The sequence below is a fragment of the Aspergillus pseudonomiae genome, assembly GCF_009193645.1.
Source record: "Aspergillus pseudonomiae strain CBS 119388 unplaced genomic scaffold BDV37scaffold_16, whole genome shotgun sequence".
Classification (NCBI taxonomy): domain Eukaryota; kingdom Fungi; phylum Ascomycota; class Eurotiomycetes; order Eurotiales; family Aspergillaceae; genus Aspergillus; species Aspergillus pseudonomiae.
Window position 1 is genome coordinate 415036 of NW_022476008.1, and position 15841 is coordinate 430876.

Consider the following 15841-nt stretch of genomic DNA (forward strand, 5'->3'; position numbering starts at 1 on the left):
ATTTGGGTGGAATATATGTAGTGAGTGGTGGGAAGACCGATGACGAATAGACCGGCTGAGATGAAAGAGAAAAGGGGACACATAGGAGAGACACAACAAATAGAAGGGGAGATGGGGGGCATGGAAATGAGAGAACAGAAGCAGAGAGGCTGAGCAAGGGCCTACCTAACACACAGTCGGCTACCGCGCAAGGCAATCTCCGGAGCACTGACGTGTCAGACAGCAGCGGAAGCATGATCGACCGATAGTGATTATACGTAATTAATTGATCTAATATATGTTTGCGAGGGCGCTTACCTGAGGGGGGGGGGTGATATTATGATGTAAGCTGAACCTCGCATCGCTTCCGGAAAACTCGAAACACTTCGCCCAATGCCGGCTACATTATTTTATCTGCGAAGCGCTTCCTTATGTTTCGCTCCCCATCATGTTCCTACCCAGCAAGACCCCGTCCTATTCTGTCCTGCTGAATTCAGAATCAGCAGATTTAGACTCACCGAGAGAGAACGAAATACATAGTGACAGCATACTGCAGAAAAAGCGTTTCGCAGGACTGTACCGAATATGTACTGCGATCGCTGTTGTATGTGTGTCTGCCGTTGCCTTTGTGACAATTTTCTTCTCCTCTTCTTCAAAGCACCAGTTCACATGCACTCATCCACGCATACGACCTGAATGGCGCACTCTCAGTCATGCCGAAAAGACATCCTATATAGCGGCCGCTCACTGTTTGACAACCACCCCGTCTCCAAGGAACTCCAACATCACTGTCCACGATGACTTCTCTTACCTCCATAGTCGAACTGGAAATTATTGTAATCATCCTTCCTTTATGAGATAGGAACCAATGGCGATTGACCAGGATTATAGCCCACAACGCCGCCCCCTTCCTGCCCTGGCACCGGTACTTCCTCCATGCCTACGAACACGCACTGAAGGAATATTGCCACTATACCGGCCCTCTGCCGTTTGTGCCCTCTCCGTTACGCAGGGAGACTACCAAAACCACTAACAACCCCTAGATACTGGGACTGGAGCCTTGACTACCGTAATCTCATAGAATCACCTATCTGGGACACTGATGATGGTTTTGGTCCCAGTGGCTCATCATTCACAAGCGTAGCCAACGGCCGCTGCGTCGACCAAGGCCCCTTCGCAAACTGGATGCCCACGTACTACGAAGGCAACTACCACCCTCATTGTCTTTCGCGCGGATTCCAGGATGAGACGATTGTGACGAGGGTTGGGAATCTGACGGTCCGGCCTGATATTTTGCAGGGCGTTATTCGGGACAAATCGGAGTACTTTGATTTCCTCTTGGCCGTGGAGACAATGTCGCACCTAACAATTCCGTACATCGTCCAGGGGGACTTTTCCAAGGTGACGGCACCGAATGATCCAGTATTCTTCTTGCACCATGCGCAGGTCGACCGGGTCTGGTGGAGTTGGCAGGGTGTACATGACGAGCGACGGAGGAAGTATAATGGAATTGCGAGGTATGATTCAACAGCCGAGGCGAGTGTTAGCGATGTTCTGGACCTTGGGTTTATACTTGAGAATGGGGCCGTTGTGACTGTGGAAGACGTAATGGATGCAGAAGGCAGCCTACTGTGTTATCGATATGACACAAGCGCGATGTCTAACTAAAGTGGCGGTAGAAGATACCTCTGCAGCATTATCTCCTCCACCACGTAGAACATTGGGTTCGCTTATAGTCGTCGTTATTATTCGCCGCCAGTAAGACAAATGATGAGGATACCAAGTTCGACCCATTTGTTGACCACTTCCTGCTAGTCTGTAGGCTGTTGTCCGTACTTGTTCGGTGTTGCTCTATATATCTTTCTTCTCGGGCCCTTCCCGAGAATGACATGACATTACCGCAGCTAGAAAGAGGATCCCTCTCTTACTTCGCATACCATATTACATCACTATTATATTCATTCGACGGTGAAGTCCCAGCTGATTGGGCGGAAAGAGGATACTGAGGGCGTAGCAAGTTTTGAGACGCTGCAAGAGAAGGAGCTGGGTAAAAAGCAGCCGCTTGTTGAGGATAAGCGGTTTATGTTATTGGAGGCATGCGGAGTGGGGATTGGAGTGGGTTGTACAAGGCGGGCGTGGAGAAAGGTAATGGAACGGAGGAGCAAAGGAGCCATGTTCGAGAGTGGATCAGGACGGCTGATGAGAAGAGCGAGGGTATTATGAAGGAACATCTAAAACTCTCTACCAAGAGCAAGCTTGTATTTACCCGCCAGAGTGGACACTTTGTCCAGTTAACTCAGCCGGATGTTGTTGTTGTTGGTGTGAGATGGGCCCTAGATAATTAATAAACCTGTTTTAAGTAGTAATACTGAATAGCGATCGACATATATTATGTTGACCACGAGATCCCAATTAGGCCTAGCGCCGACACGTGCCTTTCTTTGTCTGACAGTCAGGTAGTTAGAACTTTTTTCTAAGAGAATCAAGGATTTCTATTTTATAAAGGTTTGATAGATTATAAGCCCGGCCAGCTCGAAAAAGAGTATAGGAAATTATTTAATTTAATAAATAGAAGTCTTAGAATTTAATATCAATATTTAATATTAATTAAAGCTCCTTATTCGCAGGAAAGAAAACTTTAAAAGAAAAAGATCTATAATATATATTAAGATAGCTGACAGTGGCCAAGGCTTTTAAGGAAATCCTATAGAAGAAGGAAATAGAATTTAAGGTTTAAGCTAAGGAATACTATAAGGAGGATCTTTAATCTTTAAAAACCTTTTGCTAAGCACGCAGGAAAAGATAAGAATATAAGATTATCTTTTATTTAAGAATTTACTAGATAAAGTAGATAGAGTTATAGAACGCTTAATAGACCAATTTAACTATAAGATATGGGATTTTTATATCCGGAACGCGTTACAATTATATAAGATTAATATGTTAATTAATATTATAATCCCAAGACCATTAATAATATTATTAATTTATGTAAAATAGGAATAAACGTCTTGAATACTAAGATTATAGCTGGTTCTATAAATCTTAAGAAATATAGTAAAATAGCTATTAACTACTACTGATTCTACTATATATATAAACGAAATTTACGAGGCGATAAGAAAAATTATTTTAAAATATAGATATACTTTTGCGCGAACCGCGTATATAAAAGTTTTTAATATAAAAAGAATATCTTATATAACTATTCTATAATTTATTTACAATTTTTATAATTTAGTAAAACTTGTAAATAATCTTTACTGTATAATTATATCTTATTATACTACTCTAATTCTTTTGTAAGAATTTAAAGTAGAACTCCTTACCTGGATAATATATATTAAGAGTAAATTCGGATCAAAAGCTGTACAAGGTACCTCGAAGTATAACTTCTTAAAAATATATATATTTACTATAGAAAAGGAAAAAAATCTATTTCAACGCAATTTATCGGTAGCCGTAATAGGTAATACCAACTTAAATAATAGGTTTAAATCTAGAGATAAATTATTATTCAAAGATAAAAAGAAGAACAATAATAATAAATAGAAGAAAAGAATATAGCTTAAGATAGGTTAATCAAAAGAATAAAACGTCAAAAGACTGTGAAAGTGAAAGGCTAGAGAAGAAGGTATATGTTTCTATTATAGATCTAGATATAATATCTCAGTATACTAGTATCTTTATCCCGCTTTATAATTAAATAACTGGACTCTATATAATAAGGCTTTATAGATATATCAAATCTCCAGATCTACAGTTAAAATAGAAGAGGCAAGTGCAAACTGCACAATACCTATATAATTTCTAAATATCGATTTAGACTTAGATATACTACCTTTTAATAGAATAGCAGTTAAGAACTTCGATATACTAATAATATCGTAATGATTATTCGATACCGGTAGCTCAAAATACTTAATCCCAGATCGAAAGAACTTGATAGGATATCGAGACCTCCTTCCTTACGAAGTCTTCAGATACGGCATATCTACAGGAGATGTTACAGAAACTAGGGGAATAGGCTATATTAAGATAAACCTGGATGTAGGAGACGGTCAAACCATAATATTACGTGTTGAGGTGTACTATTAACCTAAAATACGCTTTGGACTTCTCTCAGCTCAAAAGATCAAGCAAGAATATGGAATTTTCTGGAATAATCTAGACTATACACTTAGATCAGCCGATGGCACTATAAAAGGCTTCACCCGAGATATCTATAAAATTCCTTTCCTTTTTCTCTCTATACCCACACGCTCGGGGTTCTCCTCGTAAAAGGAGGAATCTCGCGTACGTAGAGGAGACATTATGGCCGTGGTGGTTGATATTATGACTTTATATTATTATCTTAGTCATTCAGAAATACCAAGAATCACAGCTACAGCGAAGGCGCGAGATATCAAACTAAAACCTAGTGATAATATGCACTGCGAGACATATTATAAAGTTAAGGTAAAATGTTAAATATCCCGAATACCGCAAGCTCGTTCTACTGATCCCTCAAACCTCTGGTATATAGACGTGTAGAAAGTCAGTCCAACTAGCCATAGTGGATATAACTACTTCTTAATTATAGTTAATGATATAACAGGACTAATACGTACTACAATGCTTCATAACAAGAAAGAAGTCTTAGATATCTTGATAAAGATAAATCAAAAACATTACAATATAACAGGGAGATACGTTACTCGCTGGCACCTTAATGGAGGAAGAGAATTCAATATCTTTAATAAATGGGCAAGAGAGCCTAGCAGAGGTATATAAATAGAGTTGACACCTCCTCGTACACCCGAAGCAAACGGTAAAGCTGAAAGAATCGGCAGTGTTCTTAATCAAATGGCTAGATCAATGATGATTGATTCCGGTCTACTAGATTATCTTTGGCCCTACGCAATTAATACGGTTGCTAAGATACTCAACCGACTTGTTTTACTAGGAAAGACCGCATTAGATACAGCTGTGTACAAATATTGGTCTTATTACAACTTGCTAAATAAGGAAGCATCTCTAAACTTTATAAAAGTCTACGGTTGTCGAGCATATATCTATATACCACGAGAAGACCGCGTAGTATTAAAAAAAATAAAATCTCGCGCATAAATCGGATATCTTATTAGTTTTAAAGGAGATAATGGTTATATATAGAAAGTATAGATTCCGGAAAAGAATCAAATCAAGAAATCTCGAGATATTACGTTTGATAAGAATCATATATTTAAAGATAATAAGGATCTAGAAGAACTAGGAAAGCTTGCGCCTATAACCCCAAAAGACTCTTTAGACAAAGGGAGTAAATCTATCAAACTGTCTAAAGGTCTAGTAAAGCTTAATATTTCTAAAGAACAGTTTACTATATCCCCAGAGATTGTCATAGGCCGAATCCATATAATCTCAGAGTTTCAAAATAAAGAATCTACTAAACATAGCATAACGGTCTTATAGACAGATAAAATGATTAAATTAATTAAGAATCCGGAACAATACACTGTAGGAGACTTTATATAGAGATAAGATAAAATCTCAGAATCATCAGTTGACCCGATTACTCTTGATCCAATATAGAAATCTAATCGAACAATAAAAGGAAAAGCACCCGCATGGTTAGGAGACAAATAGGCTCGTGAAACACGCTCTAGAAGCCGAGGAATTCAAGATACAGGGAATTCTTAAGCTACTATATAAATAGATGTCAGCCAGATTTCTCGCTTAAAAGCCTACGAAGTTAAAATCCCTAGAAATTACGCTAAAGCACTAGCATCTCCCTTTATAGAATATTGGAAGAATACAATATATATTCAAATCGGAAAGATCACAAGGTTCAATACGTATGATATTGTGGAGAAACCGGAAGGCGCACATGTTCTACCAGGTAAATAGATATTTAATCTAAAGATTAACCGAGAAAACTATATCACTAATTTTAGAGTCTACTGGGTAATATGTGGCAACTTCCAATGTCCTGGAATCGATTGTAAGTAGATATATATTCCAGTGGTAGAAAAAATATTTCTAAAGCTATTTCTCACTGCAATAGCTATAAAAGAGTTAAAATGGGAATAGTATAATATTGTCTCTGCCTATCTTTATATAGTATTGAAAGGCAGAAAGGTTTTCATACGTTAATTAATAGGCTTTATAAAAGGGGACAGCAACCAGGTATGCCAGCTTAATTAAATCTTATATAGTCTACAAGAGACGGCAAGCCTATAGTACAAAACCTTCAAAGAAAAGTTGGAAAAAATAGGCTTTAAGCCCATTTAGAAAGACCCTTACATCTTCATACTTAACAGTATTATATTAGCAATACACGTCGACGATACAATCATTGCAGCGAGAACTCAAAAAAAGATTAACCAAACTAAGAAGATCCTGCGAGAAGCTTTTGGACTAAAGGAAATAGATAAACCAACTCGTTTTCTAGGATACAACGTAGTCAGGAACTACGAGAAGGGTTCTATATCACTTTCCCAATCTATATACATTGAAGAAGCACTTATTACAGCAAGAATAATCAACTACTCTGGACGCCGGATTCCTATAAATCTAGACTATAGAAAAGAATAGGATACCGAGCTCCTTAACAATTCTTTAAAATATCAACGCCTAGTCGAAAAACTTAACTGGCTTGCAATCAAAACTCGGCCCAATATCAAGAATACAGTATTTCTACTTCAACGCCGAATAAATACCTTTACTAAGACAGATCGAAAGACCGTAACAGGCATATTTAGATATCTAAAGGCAACAAACCGCTTAGGAATTAAACTAGGCGCAGATCATACGCGTGGACTTGAGATCTATATTGACGCGGCGCATCAAGACCATAAAGATAGGAAATCAACTGAAGGCGTCATCATAATGTACGCAGGAGCTCCTATCTCATGGATCTCGCGCAAACAGACCCTCGTGGCGCCATCAAGTACAATCGCGGAGTTCCTTACATACGACACTGTAATCAAGAAGTCTCTTTTTATTAGGAAAGTACTTAAGACACTAGACCTGCCTATCAATCCAGGAACTACAGATAATGATAAGTTAATCATCTCTACGGATAGCTAGAATAGTATGAAAATCCTTCAACGTGGTAACTACACACCGTCACACGATGGCTTGACAACCAATATCTCTTTATACGAGACCTCCTACAGGCTGGTAAGATTCATCTAAAATTCGTACCGTCAGGAGATAATATAGCAGATATATTAACTAAATCTCTAAATCGTGAAGTCTTTACCACTGCAAAAGAAGGAATAATATTGCAGATTATTAATATCTCGAAAATTAAAAATAATATCTAATTAAAAAATTACATTGGCTTCTATAGCACGAGACCTAGGGGGGTATATTAACTACAAGATCCCAATTAGGCCTAGCGCCGACACGTGCCTTTCTTTATCTAATAGTCAAGTAATTAAAACCTCTTTCTAAGAGAATCAAGGATTTCTATTCTATGAGGGTTTGACATATTATTAATACTCATCATGTAAACCCTCGTGATAGCTTTGTATAACATGTTTCTATGCACTCGAATCACAACTCAAAGTAGATAGATATAGGGGGTGCATGGGAACGGTGGGATGATATAGTATATTCCTACTACTGCGATCAAACACCTGACTCAAAAGATGCTTGAACGTAAATATAGCGAGGATCTTGATGTATGGAGCGTTTGGATATCTCTGAATGGCTTCATAAATTATACCAGCTATCGTACAAAGTTCGGCCGAATACTCATTGGTAGTTTGGTTGGCCAACGGAACCCCACTCCACTACACGAGCCCCCGCAGAGTCTGAGTTAACCCAGAATCCCCAGATCGAGTCAGAAGCATTGGAACAAGATCCAATGAAACCTTTTCGTACATATCGGCTTCACGTTCACTACCGATGGCATCCAACTTACCTAATGAGATACTGCATGCCATTGCAGAGCTGTTGGAAGAGAATGACCTCAATTCTCTCGCCCAATCCAACAGCCATTTTCTCTCTGTCTGTAATCCCGTCTTGTACCGAAAGAATATGCTAGAGTCTGATGGCTGGGCACTTATCTGGGCCATTATCAATCGCCAACCCCATACAGTCACATACGCACTCAGCACGGGAGTCACAGAGCTCGGGGAGGCGCTTGCATTTGCCGTTGAGGATGGACAGGAGCAAGTTGTGGAGTGGCTTCTGTCTGTCAAGTCGGCGGATTTCTCCCCGAAATATGACTTTTTTGGCCAATTTCTCAACTGGACTTCTCAAAGTCGCATTACTTCCAAGTGCACTGTAGCCAGCGCACGATGTATTGAGCATCTTAAAGCTCGTCAACAGTGGAACCGTCATGGCACGCTTGATAATAGGTCGCCTCTTTCACGGGCTGCCAGAGGAGGCCATTTGAGAATTGTGAATCTTCTGATTGAATTGAACGGCGGCGATCTAGCTGTCGAAGACTTGTATGGGAAGAATCCTCTATTCCATGCTGTAGAAGGGAGCTTTTTGGATATTGCCAAGGTTTTGTTCAGTACTGGGCATTATGACCTGAATATAACAGATAGCAACTTCAGAACAATATTATCACATGCAGCCCGCCTCGGCAAAAGTGAGATGGTACAGTGGTTGGTAAGCTGTGGGGCTGCGATCAACCTCAATCATCAAGACAGATATGGCCAGACGCCGCTTCATTATGCTGTCGAGCGCTCTGATATGCTTACTGCGAAAGTGTTGATCGAGACTGGCAGAGTTCATCAACGCATTGCCAACCGAGACGGTGAAACACCACTTGATCTTGCTACTCAGTATTCAAATACATCGATCATGAACTTGTTGGTTGAGTCCAGCAGAGTAGACCTGGACTTTGGAAGAAACAATGGTTATGCACCGCTTTACGTTGATACTTTATTCACTGATGAATCGACACCAGCACTGTCCGTCGTGTGCAGCGAAGTGGAGATCAAGGATCTGACAGCCCTTCACGGCGCTACTCAGCACTCGAATACATCACCGCCAGAACCGCTCTTTGAATTGAGGGAACTAGATCCTAATCTTTCAGAGGAACAATGCGAGTGGATGTTTTTAGACGCTATTCATGGCTCGAATGCATCGATATTAAAGCTTCTGGTCTCTTCAGACAAAGTCGACTTAGACTGGACGGATAATGAAGGACGCACGCCGCTTTCACGTGCAGCTCAGTTCTCAGACATAGCGATTATGAAGCTGTTGATTGGCACAGGCAGAGTCAACCTGGATTCGAGAGATAATTATGGTAGAACGCCGCTCTCATATGCCGCTCAGCACGCAGATCCGTCGGCTGTAAAACTTTTGGTCGATTCAGGCGAGGTCGAGGTGGATTCTAAAGATATCCAAGGGCGGACACCACTTTCCTACGCTGTCCAACACATGGACTTGGTCACTTTAGCGACTTTGGTGAGATTATGGTATGGTGATGATGATGATGATGATGAATCCGGTCTCAACCCAAATACTGTCATCCCCCGCCGATCCCTTGCAAACACCTCAACCCTGAGCATCTTGATCAATTGTGGCAAAGCGGATCCTAATTCTCGAGATGGAAAGGGTCGGACGCCGCTTTCATACGCGGCTGAGTACTCAGATTCAGCAGCCATAAAGCTTTTGCTCGGGAGTCCTTTAGTTCAAATCGAGTTGAAGGACAACGACGGAAGAACTCCATTTTTTGAAGCCATTGCCAGTGGCAATCTCTCCGCAGCGGAGCTGCTTCTTAACTCACCGATGGTCGATCCTAACACTAGAGACAATTATGGCGATACGCCGATATTCGAACTTTTGGACCTCTATCACACGCTTAGTATCAAGAATGAGGATCAGATATTGGAGTGGACCATCGTATCTATCGTGGTAACAGGCTACAACCGTATTGTGAAATTGCTACTCGAAAGTTGCGAGGTTAAGCTTGATTCTCAAGATCGCTATGGTCAATCGCTGCTTTCATATGCCGCTGAAAACTGTGGATACGACGTTGTCAGGCTTCTGATAGATTCGGGGAAGTTTGACCCTGTAGGGCTCGAGGGATAATGGGGAGCACCACGAAAGTCCAAGCAGTTCTCAGAGATGGAACTCAGAAACCGTGTAGTCACAATATGTGTCAGTTGCCATATGAAAGATGTGCTCGTAACACAGAAATATACCAGATGTGTGGCACCACACGCCCTCAGATATGTTCAGACTAACAAGTGCGGAGGGATCTGGGACTATGTACCAATAGTGATATACCATGAACAATTTCTTAGGCCAGTCACAGTTTTGCGGTTGTCTGGAAACTGCCTGATGAGATGTCCACAAGCACCTTATATGTTAAAGCCTCCCCACGTACAGACTCCCAAGAACATTCTTGTGAGAAAAGATGGACCGTGACCAGAGGACGACCGCAAAAATAATAGTGAAGTAGACTGTCTTTCAACCTCCCCAATCTAGATTCATGAAAATAGAATATAATATGCGCACATAAGGTTTTTTCGGCAGTAGAAATACCGCCCCATATCTTTAATTTGTCAATTTTCTATCTTGGGAGTTTGAGCCTCGCGCCCCTGTCATGATGACCCCTAGCATTGTGATGGGACACACCAGGTCTTAAAGCACGAAAGCTATCAGATATCGCAACCACTAGGCAGTCCGGATGTGACGGACCAAAAGATTATATAAAAAGGAAAGGATTGGCATTTGCCTCGTCAAAGATGCACACTTTATTGAAATACTGTCTTAAGCTCCTCAACAGCCGTAATGGCTTTGCTTGCTTCCTCCGTGTACTTTGTTTTGCACATCTTCTGTAGTTCAAACGTATGCTGGAGTTTATCCACCATGAATGGCTTTAGCACCGATCTTTTCCCGGATGTGTAGTCATAGATGACAGTGTCGTCGACGCATTTTGCGGCTACCCGGCGATGTTGATGCGACAAGACCCAAGCCTCCATCTTCAAGGATGTTGATTCGTAGGTGGGCGGCTCGAGTAATTTATACAGCACGGATATCCGATCGGGGAATTTCATTGGCTGTGTGGAAGGAGTTAGGTCAATTTGGGGCTCTGTGTCAACAAACAAATGTGTGTACCGTACAAATTTGAACTCAGTCGTGATTCTTTGGAGTATGAGACCCAGGCTCCGTGGGGTTGGTAGATCGTCCCATTGCCTCTTTTCCTCGGCTGCGGCATTTTGGCCGTGCTGACGGATGAACTGGACCCGGGCAGTTTCGACGTAGCGGTTGTACATAATATTATTTACGTGGCCTGTGAATCGTGAGTTTGAGGAAGTCTACCTAGAGGTTCAATCGGAGCTCGTACCCTGCACATGTTAGATAGTATGCATAAATAACCAGAAAAGCAGAATACTCACCATGCTATCCTAACCACGAGCCCCAGTCAAAAGTGTTCCATTTATGCACGTTAGTGATGGGGTTTGGGTTACTGCTTACCATGGCCCCCCAGAGCACTTTATGGCTGTCTAGTGCTCTCCATTGCTTTTCAGTGAGGAAACCTTCCCGACCTGCCAGAAGCTCCAGCCAATTTGTTTCCAAATACTGAGACAGTTGTTCTGCTCTCTGTACACACTCTGCAGAACTCTGCCCATCCCTTAGCCGCTTTACCTCGGCTTGCAACTCTGCAAACCATGTTGAGGTATTGGGGGCAGGAGCAAGATCGCGATTCGGGTACGCTGTGGTCACGGAGTATGATCGGATCTGCAATCGCGATGACCCTGCGAAACTGCCTGGGAATTTAACGAATGGCGTGCGTGGCATTAATATGATGGTAAGGTAGAGGAATACGTGAAACCATTGACTGAGTGGAGGGGAAGAACAAAACAAAAGCAAATAGGTGGGAAAGTGAGCTCTCCCAAAGCCAAGCAAAGTTAACCGTTGCTAACCAGGGCGACCAGGCCAAGCCCGAATTTACCGAATGAATGTCGGGGTAAATGCGAGGGGCTTATCTCCAATTTGGGGAAATGATAGTGACGTTCATTATATTCAACACGAGATCACCGCTTCTGCCACCTTATCGCATTTTGTTCCGTTGAATCAGCCTGGAGGGAAACTTGACCATTGATCGGCTGACCCAAGACACACCATTTCTCTAATTCTGGCTGCGTATTTGTCTTTGGCTGTGTTTTGCTCGCCTTTCTTGCCAATGTCTCCTCCCCGCTCAGGTGTCGACGAAGCGTCCAGGAACTTAGAATTCTCAGCTAGCCACTTGTATCTTGCTTTGTGCTTCTCCACATGATCGCAAATGGGCCTCGCCGTGTCCAATTCTGACTTGCCAACCGATTCATTCGACTTTACGAGAGAAGCCCTGGGCTCTTCCACAGGCCGTTCATCAGCACTGGTTCTCAAATAAAAAAGCAAACGACTTAGTGATGGTCATAGAAAGGAAGGATATGAGTCAAGGCTAAGCTGAGAGGGGGATACTGACTGGCCAGGAGCATTGGCGGAAAGAATGGGGGGAAAGAATTTGAAGAGCCGCGAGCAAACAGACCACACTATGGACGAGAGAATCGTTAGATACGGGCATTATTTGCTGTGATTACGATGAGATCTGTATGGTAACCTCTCTCCTGCACTAGTCGCTCTAACTATGTTTATGGTAGTGAATTGAACTCGGAAGGGCGGACCTAACAAGCATTCTGGGGTCTATTCCACTGTAGGCAAACCCCCACATATCACGTCAGAAACTAATTTGGTACCACAAAAGGACCCAAACTGAACTGGAATTTACATTTGAAAAGTCACATTTGTCAGTGATACCCTGATGTTTCCACCCTGCGAGCAATTGTAGGTGTAATATTCGTTAGCTTTGGCGATCAATTGGTCAAACAGGTCAAATCTGTCCATTCAAGTCTACACATGCCGTGAAGCCTGAGTCCCCCCCTACGCTCGCTTCAACCACAAATCAGAACGAAGAAAATAAGACTGACAAGTAATATGATGATCTGAGATGACCGCCGAATCCGCGAATACCTGGATCTTGGCTCACTATATATACACAACAATCGGCTGGTTGACCAGCCGTGAGCCGTCTTCGCTCATGCAAGCAGCATTTACCATCAATGTAGACCGTTTTTCTCTGCGACGGAGACTAACCAAGTCCCTTATAAGAGTCAATGTACCAGATAGCAGAATTATTGCAGCATCCATCCACAGCAATGGATAGAACAAGTCTGGAAGAGCGAACATTGCGTGATTTTGAATAGAGTGTGAAAGATCCCGATAATAGTTCTCCAACCACCACTGAGCATTATCCCAGTGTACTCTCTCGAACCCATAAGAGGTATGCACGTGGCCGAATACATGCAGTAGAGGGCGAACTTTCCACAGCTCCTCCAGCAAAAATGGGCATCCTTCGGGAGATCCTTGGTACCAGTCTCCGTGAAATTTGGCTGGTGTATGCGTGACCAAGATATCCGTAGATGCGGGGATGCTGTCAGCCCATGGATTTTGATCCACAGGATATTGAAAGGCATTGTCTGGACCGCCGCACACAGGAATCTGTGGTGCCCCATAGACACGGATTTGCCGCAGTACACCAGATGTGTCACAAAAGGGCAGTGATACCGAAGCCTGCTGGAGATAATGGATGTCACCCCAGTCAATTGAGACAGCACGGTTATGTTGTACGGCGCTTTTGCTCTCGTTCTCAACTGGTGGTTCCGTCGCTAGCCTATCTTCCGCTAATCGGGAACGAAAATCAAAAAACCGATCACTATTACCAGATATCACGACTTTGTACTGGTGCGGAAGTGATTTCAGCCAGTCAACCGTTTCCTGGATCTCCAGGGCGCTCCCATGGAGGCTCAGATCTCCCGCGTGAATCAGAATGTCGCCATCTGGTATATCGCAGCGCTGGGAGTGCGTGTCAGAAACACAGACAACTCGGATAAGCGGCCTGTGTTGGGACCTCGCGAGTTTCCACCTCATAAAGTTTACAGATGTATAAGCTGACCAAACGAGCATTGTGAGGGGCGATAGTGCTATCCGACGCAGATTCGTAGCCAATGGTTGGCGAAAGGCTCGGAAATCTGGGCGGTTCAGAACGTTTGTGATCATTATAAGTGTTTGCGAAGATTCGTGGTGATTTGGAGGCGTGTATTCAAGATTCCTAGTTGAATGAGGGCTGGACATTAGCTTTTATAAGGTTGCCCTCTACGCCCTCAGGCAGCTACTAGATGACGTGGAATTAGGCCTCGCCAAAGCCTGTGGGTTGGACCCGTAGGTTTTGACCCGACCCGTTTCTTAGCGGGTTTTATGTCAAGAGTCGCGTTAATCTGCGGATTAGATATAGATATAGATTTCAAATGTATGTATATTTTTCTATTACTATACAGACTAAAGCATATCCTAATATATGTAAATTATTAAATTGTTATATTCAGATTTAAAAAGAAATAAGGATATAGTACGCTTCTTGACATCTAGGGCTCGGGAGTATTATAGAAGAGCATCACGTGGAAACTGATTTCAAAAAGTCTGTATAGATGGTTTCGGTACCATTCATTGTGGCAATCATAACGACCCCAGTATCTGCAGGCTTGATACCGTTGAACAAGGATTTCTGCTAAGTACAGTTATTAGTATGCTCATCATACCCACACACTACATACTTTTCGCACAGGCAGACCTACCGGCATCCATGCCTTGTCATGTTTATTCTGTTCCACATAATGACAAGGAAGATTATACGGGTACAGTGAGTTGTGAAAATTAGCCTCCCCCCCTCTAGATATTCCCAAGACATGAAAAAGAAACAGCATATCCTCTTCCTGCTACTTCCCTAGAATAGATCTAAATCCCGTCAGAAGTCTGTTCGAATATCCGATTGCTAGTGCGGTTGGACGCTCAAGATGATTCTCAGAGACCGCTGTCCTCAATTTAGCTGTCTGTGCATCAGCATATTTAGTAGGCGAATGGTGGAAGTGTACGTACTCATAATAAACAAACCAGGTACGATCGATCTTGCCATCATGGTAGTCTGCCGCCTAGTCATAGGGCAGTTAGTTTCTTGAAGCAGGAAAAGATCTCATCTATCCATAAAAGAGCATCGAGAAAGCATTGTATCAATTTGATTTCTTCTTGCACCCATTCCCGTTGGCGATCCGTAATCGAGTCGTGAGAAAACGTTTTGGCACGGTCGAAATCAATCCAAAGAACTGAACCATCATATTTTGTGGATATGGATCTCCATGGTAGACTCCAGCTCTGTGTATTTCCTTGATAATATCATAGAATTTACAAACCCTTTCCCATGAGAATGCTAACAGGTCGATCTTTTTAAGACCCGGTATATATTCAAGTAAAACAGCATTAGGAGGTAAAGGGTCTTTGAGAAACTCGCTTAAATATGGTGACCACTGTTTTGGATTGATTTGTTTGATCAGGCCGTAGAAATCAGGTACATATCCTTTGGCGCAGAGACCATGAGCCTTCAGTCGAGCATAGGCTTGGCTTTCACATTGGAAGATATCGACTTCGCGGTCTTCAGGGTCGGCATCTGATGGTTCAATACTGTGATACTAATGGCATATTAGATAGTGGAAATTAAAAAGACAAGTCTGGTCGCGTACCACTTTCATAATACAGTCTTTACCACACCAACTTGTGCGGAAGATACGTGATGCCTGAGAGCTCTTAATATGTTCAACGTATTTTATTGTCGACAAATCGATCTGCATGATGTTTTGTCGCTGTTGTAGTTGTTGGACGTGGATTCAGTTACGCAAAGACGACGAGATAATGAGCATCTCCATGTATTTCTGCACTATGCCTATCTTGGAAGTCCGCACCAGAAGTCCAGATGACCTCAGCCACAAGGACAGAATATAAAAACAACTTACAGCCCCTTAATATTATGTGTTCCGAG

The 15841-nt window shown here is 42.4% G+C and overlaps 2 protein-coding genes across 2 annotated transcripts; one reads left to right on the forward strand and one right to left on the reverse strand.

Annotated features, from left to right (window-relative positions):
• Window positions 1-225: 225 nt before the first annotated feature.
• On the forward strand, window positions 226-2259 carry BDV37DRAFT_242850 (tyrosinase family protein). Its single transcript, XM_032081365.1, has 3 exons — window positions 226-815; window positions 871-967; window positions 1023-2259. The coding sequence occupies exons 1-3, from the start codon at window positions 428-430 to the stop codon at window positions 1645-1647; spliced, it is 1110 nt and encodes a 369-aa protein (XP_031943908.1). The 5' UTR covers window positions 226-427; the 3' UTR covers window positions 1648-2259.
• An 8426-nt stretch (window positions 2260-10685) lies between these two features.
• On the reverse strand, window positions 10686-15653 carry BDV37DRAFT_280863 (thioesterase-like superfamily-domain-containing protein; the record flags this gene model as incomplete). The annotated part of the gene is made up of 8 exons (XM_032086684.1): window positions 10686-11249; window positions 11331-11339; window positions 11410-11698; window positions 12971-13827; window positions 13883-14003; window positions 14908-14960; window positions 15219-15494; window positions 15546-15653. The coding sequence occupies 8 exons, from the start codon at window positions 15651-15653 to the stop codon at window positions 10686-10688; spliced, it is 2277 nt and encodes a 758-aa protein (XP_031943909.1).
• Between the last annotated feature and the right edge of the window lie 188 nt (window positions 15654-15841).

Coding starts and splice junctions, on each gene's coding strand:
- BDV37DRAFT_242850 (XM_032081365.1), top strand. CDS start 428: ATGTTCCTACCCAGCAAGACCCCGTCCTATTCTGTCCTGCTGAATTCA. Junction 816..870: donor TAGTCGAACTGGAAATTATT/GTAATCATCCTT, acceptor CCAGGATTATAG/CCCACAACGCCGCCCCCTTC. Junction 968..1,022: donor CACTATACCGGCCCTCTGCC/GTTTGTGCCCTC, acceptor AACAACCCCTAG/ATACTGGGACTGGAGCCTTG.